The sequence below is a fragment of the Anneissia japonica genome, unplaced genomic scaffold (assembly GCF_011630105.1).
Source record: "Anneissia japonica isolate Jap-2015-1 unplaced genomic scaffold, ASM1163010v1 scaffold287963_len587249_cov193, whole genome shotgun sequence".
NCBI classification, from domain to species: Eukaryota; Metazoa; Echinodermata; class Crinoidea; order Comatulida; family Comatulidae; genus Anneissia; species Anneissia japonica.
Window position 1 is genome coordinate 370,262 of NW_022750702.1, and position 12,210 is coordinate 382,471.

A 12,210-nucleotide genomic window follows, 5' to 3' on the forward strand; every position below is an offset into this window, starting at 1 on the left:
TTGCTATATTGTATTTCTATGTATAATGTTTTTACAAATGACAAAATATTATACTGAATACTAAATACTTAATTATTTTTACCGTGCCTTGAGACGATCTATCGATTGTATGATTGTAAAAGGCATAATATGTAGAACTCAAATTTATACATACTTTAATATGTATAGAAGTGATATTAAGCCTATATCGTAAAGGGGAATTATATATTGACTGGCAAAGAAAAATTTTTTAAATGATTAAATAATCACGGTAATATTACTTGTAGTTCAATAGTTTTTTGTAAGGTCATCGATTGCAATTTTAGTTCTATTCATTTTGATTTTCTTTAACAATAAACAAAATAACACTGCACGTTTATTCTCTAGCAACTTGATAAATTACCAAGACAACGCTAATACCGTAGCCAGCAATTTGCAGCTTCACAATACATACTCTACAATTCTACGTCTTTGTTACGGTCAAGAAATTTCTGAAATGTATATTCGTGCTATTTGTTAGGAAAGAGTATTGATTAAATTTAATAAAAATAAATAATTTTTAAGAAGTTCAATAGCCATTGTTTTTTAATACAGAAATTGAATTTATATATTTTCATATAATATATGCACATGATCCTGCATCAAAACCTGCCACGGAAAGAAGCGATCATCAGACTAAAGTTTTCTTTTATCACTTCTCAAAATTATTAGACCAGAAATTATCCCGGAATAAGATAATCAGTAATATTGCAGTCAAGTTCTACAAAATGATGCACTTATGCAAAATTAGTCGCCATATTCCCCAAATAAATCAAAATGGGTTTCGACAAAAAAGATACACTTTAGCACAACTCTCCACAGACTAACTGAAGTAGAAAATACTACACATTTATCAGTGGTTCTCGCATTTTGTCAGCAAAGCCACCAATTTAGGTTATGTAAATCCTAGAAGCATAATACCAAAATGATTGACACGTACGTACGGGATAATATTACGTACAAACGTAATATTTTTTATGTATTTTTTACCATATCCTATCTGGGTTTTCGTAGAAACAACTTTTAAAAAGACACAAAATATATGCTTTTTCTCCTGACGGTGAATCAGATTTCTTCTAAATTCTTGAAGGCAACATGTCAGCACCTCTAATTTTCAAACATGTACCTTACGGTCCCTCTTCCTCATTTTATGAGAGTGTAAAATAATTTGAAAAGGTTTTCTTGCTAAATTGTATCTGCGTTATGTTAATATTAATACCTGTGGTGTAGTAATATGCCGCTTGCCTATAGGGTGGCTGCTCTTGTTTTCCTAAAATATTTATTATCATCTTTACATATATACTGTACACATTATATATATTGGCCTATTAATTTTTTTCTTGATTTCATTTTTTTTGATCAAATATCCAATACTTGGATCCAAAAAAATATTTCAAGCTATAATATAATTTAAAATAAAACAAGCTTCCAGAGAGCATTTATCATTTTTATTTTATTTTATTATTATTATTTTTTTTTTTTTTTTTTTTTTTTTTTTTTTTTTTTTTTTTTTGCAATATGGTATAGGAAATAAAACAATGGAAGGAAGATCGGGGCAACAGCGTTCGTAAATATACAATGTTGTGTGGTGGTTTTTTTTTCCCATTCTGTTTACTGTTTATTGTTTGTTACTGTAAATTGTTTAATATTTATGTACTTACCCGCTCTTTGCAAAGGTTGCCCATAGTTTCATCATCTTTTTACTAAGTCCCTTTTCCTCTTCAGTGAAATTCTGGCCATCTTGTAACGGTTGACCAAACACAAAGGCAATTTCCTCACCATGAATGGCGCCCATCCATTCGTGCCATGGGCTATTTTTAGGCCGCTGTGTAAAGTAGTACGCGTGTACCTTAGAGTTATCATGGGCGGCGTAATCAAGACCAAAGTTATATACAGGACATTTTATGTTGTAATCTCCTATCCATTCGTCTGTTGCGTCGCGGTACATTTCTTGGCTTCCAGCGTTTGACCAGTCGGTGTACTGGAAGGAAATAGCATCTATTTCGAATGGGTTTGCTTGTGGGAGTTCCATTTTTATAATGTCTCTGAATTGAGTTTCATTAATGCCACTTGGCTTGTCTTTTTTAAAATATTTGTCTATAAAATAAACCAGGTAATACGAAGCTTCGTTTAAGTTCGTCCCTATCATGATTGAGGTTGATTTTACCGAGCCTTTCTTAAGCAGCTCTGTCGGATGATCTGTTAAAAAGGTTCCATCTACAACAGGCCCAAAAGGAAACACATAAACACCAGCTGCTACCCATTCATTTTTAACTATATGGCTGGCGTTGACGTCTCGCAGACATTTTATCACTTCCGTTAAATTATTTTTATTACCATTTTCGCGGTAATAGCAGTTAACTTCTTTGGCTAACTTCATCCCGCGCTCATAAGCCACGTCTTTGGACAGAATTGCCCAAGGAGTTGTGGGTGATCCACTCTGCATGATCGCGTGCTTGAAACGCGAATTACTCATGTTTGACAACATATGTAGACCAACACTGACAGCTCCTGCACTCTCTCCAAATATGGTTATCTTAGATCTATCCCCTCCAAACGTTTGGATATTATCGTATATCCAGTCTAAGGCAAGTTTTTGGTCCAAGAGGCCATTGTTGCCAGGAATGCTATCATTCAAAGCTAAGAATCCAAGCGCCCCCACACGATAATTTATTGATACGACGACAACGCCTTCAGACGCAGCCAGAATAGCACCGTCATAGACATCAATGGCAGTAGCTCCAGTCACGAATCCTCCACCATAGATCCACACCATTACTGCCTTAAGGCCTTTCTCAGGCCCTTTCTCTGGGACCCAGATATTCAACGTCAGACAATCCTCACTAAGGTTTGTCTTCGGGTTCCACATTTCGGCTCCGCTGAAGTTTGGGAATGTGTCGTCTATTAACTGGTAGCAACTGTAACCGAATTCTGTGGCGTTTATTATTTCCTGTCTGTTCACACGGCGTGGTTTTGGGGGCATGAACCTATCCTTGCCAACTGGAGGCTCTGCATATGGAATGCCTAAGTAAGTATATATAGTCTGTGTTTCTTCAAGCTTCACTAACTTTTCAAAACCTCGTATGGTAGAGCCACTATTTGTTTTGATCTCCAGTTTCCGGTTAAAAGACGCTGTATTAGTTGTCGTGTACATGCTAGTGACAACCAATGCGAGGAACTGGATTTTGAAAGACATCTTGTGATTGGTTAAAGAAAATCTGCAAAAGAAAAAAAAATGTATACCTTTCGAAGCAAAGGTAAAAACCTTCAAACCTTTGCAAAAGCAGTCTTGCATATGAATTGTGAAGAATTGGTAAGTGGAAAGTGGGTTGTTGGGGAGTGGTGACAGCACTCACTGGGTAAAAGTCTGGATATATGTAGTATTTGGTTTGGGTACCGGGCCTGAGCAGGGTACTTTGTGTATGTCGTGCATTATTGTAAACAGTTTTAAAAGCATTTTCCGTTATATGTTATGTTAGGCATTGTTTCAGCAGACTTACATTCTATAACACAGCAAATGTCCACTGGGCAACGTTTTAGGATTGTAGTGCGCATAGCAGTAGGGAAGATCTTTGACACAATAACGCCACAGAAACAACATCTGTACATGTGACTTTTGTCGTCTGATTTGGCCTGAATCTACGCGTTGCGAGGAGAACGCAGGACAGGATAAGTGAAGTGAATGCGTTTTAGGGTCATGTTTTCGCGCAAATCGAAAGCTCCCTTTAATATCGATAAAGTGAACGATATTCATCCGTAAATTGTAAACAGTTTTTGTAAAGTGAATATGGGCAAGTAAACACAAGAGTACGTCGATAAATTGAACAGGAAACAACTGTGAGCATACAGGATGTATGTGATAAAAAAAATCAATTATTTTAATGAGACAACCCTGGATTTTCTGAATCAGAATGTTGCGTATTTAGCAAAGGCCTAATTACTAAATTTAGAACCGGAAAGTTCAGTGTAAAACTGGTCACATTTTATGTTCGCCCATCATTTACAGTATCTACAAATACTGTTTCACAGGGATTCCCTAATTTCCTGCTTCATAACTGTACTTACAATTTTAAACAATGAAATGTAAAAAGTGAACGTATTTGCATACATATGTTTCTTGTTGGAAATCAGAAAGGACATTTGTGTCAGGCATCTAGCGACCCACGGCAGCTGCAGTGTAGCATCTATGAGTATACTGGAAAAACAAATCCTCTCTTTTCGAAAAACTGAGTTTGTTATGCAAACGTGACCAGTGGCGTAACGCCTATGCGCTCTTGTGCGGCGGTCCACAGGGTCCCTGGCTCCTAGGGGCCCCGGGCCCCTACCCATAGGATCCCCGATCTAGCACCCTGACACAAAAGAGCTTTGTTGAAACATAGCAGAATAATGTGTCTCTGACATCAACCGTAGGACGTGTATCATTTTCTACCAAGTGACGGATTAAGGGGCCCCTTGTCAAATTTGTTAAAATAAAGATAAAATAGAATGGTATTCAAGGTCTGTGAGTGTCATTTCCGGCCATCTAGAGGTGCCCTCAGCCCCATCTGTGAAAGTCTCTCCCTGGACCCCTCTATTTCAAGTTCCTACTAGATACGATACTGATATCATATTATCATTTTTTTTTTGTCGTTCAAAACAATTATAGTAAATTAAATGGCAAACGTGATTAAAAACACACATCCAAACACCACAATGAAATTGGCGACCGGGACCAAAAAAGGATCCCCAGTCCCAGAAAGCCACAGGGCCCCAGGCCCTAGTGTTACGTCACTGAACGTAACGGGGCTAACGGCTTAACTACCCTTCCGAAAGACGAGGGAATTAGACCTAGATCTAGACCTTACCAAATGACAACATGACATTGGTAGGTTTAGATCTCGATCTCTCTCGCACCATTCCTATACCGCTGCACTAATTTGCCATCTAATTAATGAATTTACAGCGTTTTACAATAATAATAATAAAATTGTTTATTTGGACGTACATATGACAACAACATATGTTTTAAAAGGTGTGTTATCGGCTTAATTAGGGCATAAAATTCAATGATTAAAAGGTTTCCATACCCCTTTAATATTATACTTTTTTAAAAACATTTCGACGACATATTATTTTTCTTATTTGCATGAATATATGATAATTATATAATTATTGATAGTCATATACTATTAATTAAATTTGTAATTTAGAAATTACGTCCGTGCTTAGGCATATATGCTGTTGGGCTATACATAAGGGAAATGGCAGATATCCCTACATAAATTTAAATCGCATAAGTTACGCATTAAGCTTTCTAAAACTAATGAATGAGTTTAAGAATAAAATAAAATATTTAGCAATGAATTAAATAAATTAGTCTTACATTATCAACATATCGTTCAAAAAAATAGAACTATGGTTTAAATCTTAAAGTTGCAGCACAGGAAGTATGGGAAATTGGGCCAACGATGTGGACATGTAGATCACAGATGGGAAACAGTCCTAACTCAACAAAAAAGCTACTATTCAAACATGACTGTGCTACAACTGAATATATTCTGTAAATCGTCACTTATAAGCCTACCTTGTGTCCTACCAAAACACACCGCGTAGCACCCAAACACTTTCGTTGCGTTGAGGGACAGACTTAGGAATGGTTTTCAACGCGTAGTATCTTTGTAATCTTGTCTATTAATGATAGCGCCACCCTGCCTGCTCGGATGAACACTAATCAGTCGAAATGAGATTGAAATCGGACTCATAAAGATGATGCGACAAAAAATTTGTTGGCTAAGGCTAAACTGACGATGTTGATTATATTACGAAAGGGATTAAAGAAGGAGATAATTATGGAAGGGTTAGGAAAGGAAAGAAAATTATGACGTATGTCAAATATAGAATAGAGATGATTTGAAGAGATGGATGATGAAAGGAATAGTGAGAGGATGAGGGTAGAGAGATGTAATGACAGAGGAGAGAGATGAGGAGAGGAGACAATATTAGAGTGAGGGATTTTTCTTATCGTGTACACAAGTCTTCCTATAGGAGGTAGAGGTAGAACATTGAGGAATGAGAGGATGGTGATGATGGGGATGATGATGATGACGAGGATGATGATGACGATGACGATGATTATAATAATGACGAATGATGACGAATGAGGATGATATATGATGCCAATGATAGTGACGAACATGCTGATGATGAAGATGATCATAATTATGGTGATGATAATTAATTTCATGATTACGATGATGATGATATTAATAATATTAATAATAATAAAAATAATAATAATAATACATGTAATAATAATAATAATAATAATAATAATTTTCTCTAATGATAATAATTTTAACAATTTAAATATTTTTAATTAGTATAAAGGGAAATATAAATCAGACGACGATGATATAGAAGAATGAGGAACTGAGAAGTTTTTCATTGATTTTGACAATTAAATTTGATAAAAAAAACATGACTAATATGTGATAAATTTAACCAATAAAGCAGTATTTTAAAAATAGGATATATTAAAGCGCACTACGTCCATTACCATTATCGCTTTAGTACGGAATCTGTTCTTTGACAACGTAAGACCAAGAGTCCGTAATTCATTGCTACGATTATACGATATTTATCACCATCATTACCGCTCTTCTCTCTGAATATTTATCACTTTCTTTACCGCTAAATTAATTTAACGCAGAAGTTAGGTACAAGGTATTAGTGACAATCTATTATCGCATTATAAGATATACAGCCATATATATCTAATATGAACTTGAAAATATTTTATAAATTGAATGGCTTAGTCTGTGTGTATTTCAATTAACTATTAACTTCAAATGAGAATGGAGTAAGACATTTTTTTTATTCTAGCCAACTAACGGAAACTTAAAATATATCCATTACATATTAACGTTTTAGTCGCATATTTAATGATTTTTGCAGTAAAACGTCCGTAAATAATTGATTTTACCTATCTTATGTAGTTCTTTTAAATAAGAAACAATTCAAATATTTCATAAAAATTTTGGGTTTTTCGTTAAATTTTATGTGGCAGTAACGTATGATTTTATATTGCGAGTCCAGTGTGACCATCAACGTCATCATCTTTATCATCCCGATTACCGCATCATCATCTCGATCATTACCACCACAAACATCATCACCACTACCATCAATATCCTCATTATCGTCGTCATCACCATCATTATCATCATCACTGCATTATCATCATCATCAGTATCATCATCTTCATCAAAGTCATCATCTTCATCATACAGGTTGCCACATCATCATCGCCACCACCATTACCACAACAATCCACCAACACCACATGCATTCACCATCAACATTATCACTTATCACCACTACCGACATTATAATCACCATCATCCCCACAACCACCACCATCATGATCATCCTTTTCATTAAAATTATCATCTTTCCCACTACCACCATCAACCAATGGCATCCTCTTACATTCGTCGTGTGTCGTCTCAACAACAATCCCATTAGCAACTCGCAGCTCAGTCATCATCATCTACACTTTAAAATCCAGAAGTGTTATAAAGTAGGCCTAGTTCTCTCCTAAAAATGTAAGAATCTGTGCTGATTACAGTATGGTTCATGAAAGCTGTGTCATCAAACTCTATTGCTTCATTAATGACACTAAACGTGTGTACAGTATATTGGAAAGTTGCATATACATACACTGGTGTAAATACGCTTCTTGTCAGCACGCAGCTGATGCGATATGTAAAGCCGGGCACTCACTGCGCCCGACGGTCGTCGGCCGACGCGATTCTATAAGAAAAGCAACGTGATGACGCACGCTCAACGGATCGTTTACAGACAATCAGCAGACGGCGTCGCGTCATCTAGCGCTCACAGGTAGCGGAATTGGATTCGTCGTGCGACGGTTCTACGACCGTCGTACGACGCAGTGACTGCCCGGCTTTAGGGACACGGTCGCGTTTCTACACTAAACCAGACGCTGGCGGCGCTTACTTAATAAAGATAATTATTACTTTACCTTTATGCACAATTCAGTATTAACGATATGATATCCAAATAATTTTTATAGTAAACCTCGGTGCTATATTATGATAACTTAATCAGACGTTGGTGGCGCTTAATAAAATAACAATAATTATCATTTAACCTTTATGTACTTGATATTATCGATACGATGGTTTGTTTTTCACAGACGAAGGCAAACACTTTAATTCGCCCTAGGCACAAGATGCGCTCACATATTGTTTCTGTGTCCAGTAAGTATGATTACTCTAACAATCTAGTGGCGGATTCAAGGGAGGACCGAGCCGGCCCGGGCCCCCTAAATATGAAAAAATGGAAAATTATGATCAAATTCAGGTCAGAGTGCCATTTCCGGCCATCTAAAGGCGTTATAATCGTGTTCTTACCTCAGTCCCAACCATGGTGGGGCTCAGGTGGTCTAGACTCCCGTCTTACTGGGGTCCATGGTCCCCAACCGGGGGCGGAGGAGGGGGCTGATGTCCCCGACGAGAAAAATTGGCCGTGGTCGGGCGGCGCTAAAACCTTTCGAAAGTGGTCCAGGGGACGTAGCCCCCCGAAAATATGACAATTTAGGGGTTTCATTTTCAAAGGCTTATTAAATCGATTTTAGAGTCTCTTAATATGTACAAAATACATATAATTTTTTTAAATTTTTTTTCCTCCACGACGAATTGTGGTTTTTCTCCCTGACGGGGTGGGGAACTGCCTCCCCGACCTGGGTTTGGGGCCTACTATCAGTAGTTGTATATTTTTTAACATTATTTTTTTAACCAAACATGGATCTATGGAGGCTGGTTAGATCAACGGGGCAACTAGGCTTCACTTATCCTAGAAAAAAAACCATCTTAGTTGATCTAAGCTCAGTATAATTATTATTACATTTTTTAAATATCGTAAGGTAATATCATGTCTTGGATAAGTCTAGTTTATCTTATTTTATCAACTGTAGGCCTATTTATCAATAATGATAACATTATTATTATTATTTTTATTATTATTATTATTATCATCATCATTATTCTAATCGCTAATATTGTTTTTCATTATTTGTTATACAAAACTTAAAAGGTTTTCATTATATTGCATTAATTCATACCTCGCTGATTTATGAGAATAATTTTATTGAATTTTTGCCGTTTCCTTATTCTTTGTATTATATTTTGATGTATATTGCATTTTGTATGTCCTCAATCTCAGAAGTTATTGAATAAATTTGGATAATAATAATAATAATAATTATTATTATTATTATTATTATTATTATTATTATTATTATTATTATTATTATTATTATTTATTAATAAATATCAGGAAGGCTAAAGCCAAAACAGAGTTTATACATTTTCAAGATATGATATAATGCATTTGTCAATTTATGCATTATTCACTTGTCAGAATTGATTCAACAAATCTGACATCAATATTTCATTTCAAAAATATTTCGTTCCGTAAATCAGTGTTTACTTGAGCCAAAAAGCTTACGTCATCAGTAATACAATCCGTCACGTGATAAATTGCTTAGAAAGGATGTGCGGCCGAGTCACAACGATATTATCTGCTCTACGATATTACTATAGGCCTATATAAATATTCAGACACAACTATTTAAGCATGTTTATAGAATCACGGTCACGATCAGTGTAATTGCCACCGCGGGGATAATCGCGCATGCGTACGTCCGCCATATCAACTGCAAATAACTGTCCTGACTTAAACCAGGAGATTGAAACTACGTCGGCATACGAACCTACCTAGGTTTCTTAAACGAACTTCTAGAAATATAATTTGGCCTAGCCATTCAATAACGATTGTATTTCGGAAAAAAAAATACTGATTCATGACAATATATTCAGGTTATTATTACTACTGTGGAGAGCCTCTTTTAATGCAATACACGTCCAGGCATGTGCTTTGCTTGATTTTGCGTTTTGTTTTCTGATGTTTAATTGCCTTGCCTGAACACAATTATATTATTATATTTATTATTACTTATTACAAATATATATATATATATATAGGCCCTATGTATGTATGTATATGTATGTACGGTATATATATATATATTTATTTGTTCCGATACATCTCAATACTGATGTTTTTATTAACTGTTAACATATTTTTTACCGTTCTTAAATCATTACCTCGTTTCTGTGTATTTTAAAATTTTTAACCCTTTTATCTTTGAATTTTAATCCCTTTTTTCGATTTTTAAAATATTTCTTAAAGAAATTTTACATATTAAAAAAAGGACATAGCGATTAATAATAATAATAATAATAATAATAATCCCGTCAGTGGCATTTTATTACACAATGTATTTATTTATTTATTTATAAGACAACATTCGTTGAGAGCTAGGCCTATGCCTTCATGTCCTTTCTTCGATCACTGTATCTACACAATGTTTAGGCCTATATTTATTTATAGTCCTTTATTCGAACACTATATTTACCTTTCTTTGTTGACATACATATATACATATACATTATATATATAATGCATTATATACATGAATTATAGGTGTATGCAAATGCATACACAGAGTTGTATATATATATATATATATATATATATATATATATAATTGTTATGATGAAATAAAACCCATAATCCACAATTACAGGAACAATATGTTAACCATGGTAATTACGACACATTTATTAAGGATATGTTAATCCCACCCCATATAATGGCAACACATTTATTTTTTTTTTGAGTAGCCACGACACATAAAATATATTACAAAACATTTCAATATAATAATTCTCGATTAGTTAAAAGCTGTGATTTATCGCATTGAATCACAAATTCTAAACCTAATTATTTTATCGGCAAAATACAGAATGACAATCTTGCTTTTAAATTAAGAACATGTATTATAACATATGCATATATTTATTAACATTATACTTATATCAATATCTGCATTTTTTTAAATGCATATCATACGTAACTCTTGTGTTTGTTGATCCGTAACTGTTTGAAAAGCCTGACCAAAAATTAAAAATCCGTCGATAAAGAAGCTCCACAATAAGATACGCAGATAAGAGCTAATCTAAGCTAACTATTTCTACTTGAACATCGACGATCAAAATTTAACAAATCGACTTACTTGCATTGGCTAACCAAGCGAAGCTCCCAGGCGCAAAATGATCACTCTAGGCCAGCGCAAAGTAGCACTCTGGTTGATGTACCTAGCTTTCACGCTCTTCGAATACCATTAACTGTTATCGATCCACATCTAAATTACCAAAACGCAGTTAGCTAATGATCCGGCAAAAAACTGCATCGATTAGACTACAGTCCTGCCAAGAGGAACAGCCAATCTCAATTCTCAACTAATGTTTTCTCCTGCTATACATATATAGTTTATGCCGTTCCATCAATCGAAATACAGAAACTAGACCTATACTATGTTGGTTTGTTCAAACTGAAAGGTCTAGTGCAAGCCTTGCTTATCAGGTTTCACTTTATAAAATTATTTTCCGCATCAATGAAAGGCGGAATCGTTTTATCTGTTTCTAAATGAAAAACAAAACACAAACACTAAAATATCTATGAACAATATTATAATTTATGTAAATTAATCGGCGAAAGAAAAACTCAACAAGCAATGACAAAGGCTACAAGTATTGGATCTTCAATATTTAATGTTTTTATGTACAATACATATAATATAATTATAATTGATGATTTAGATTCTACCTGTAGATATTTATAAAAATCTCGTGAATTTTATTGCACGTGCAACAATTGCTACGGTATCGTACTGTCGTTTCACAAGGTAGCACACTATACACGCACATAATCTACGTGTTATGTTTTCTAACTGTATGTTACACATATATCAATTGATTTATTAAATATAACAATATAATTTTGGTAAAGCTTCAGACAATACGCAGTACCAGTAGGCGTGGACATTCATATCCTCGGTCACAAGAGTGATTAATATCACGTGTACGTGGTTTGTTCCTAGTCATTCCCATCCAACACAAAAAAGCACGTGCACATATAAGTAAATACTTATATCGTGCACGTGCTTTTGCAATTGCAGATGACCCGTATGCGTGCGCTGCAAATTGATATATCTAATATAACTATATATACATATATATATATATATAACTATATATATATATATAACTATATATATATATATATATA

The 12,210-nt window shown here is 34.6% G+C and overlaps 1 protein-coding gene across 2 annotated transcripts in view; it reads right to left on the reverse strand.

Moving 5' to 3' along the window:
* The window catches only part of LOC117121503 (cholinesterase 2-like), a 16,691-nt gene extending 5,223 nt beyond the window's left edge, over nt 1–11,468 (reverse strand). Inside the window, exons 1-2 of one of the 2 annotated variants that reach the window (XM_033266709.1) lie at nt 11,156–11,468; nt 1,680–3,236 (exon numbers count right to left, since the gene is read on the reverse strand). In XM_033266709.1, coding sequence (XP_033122600.1) covers nt 1,680–3,214 — 1,535 coding nt within the window. In that variant the 5' untranslated portion in view covers nt 3,215–3,236; nt 11,156–11,468. Of the gene's footprint in view, nt 1–1,679; nt 3,237–5,581; nt 5,765–11,155 lie in introns of those variants that run through there. The other variant, XM_033266710.1, reaches the window with a different exon arrangement.
* Nucleotides 11,469–12,210: the final 742 nt, after the last annotated feature.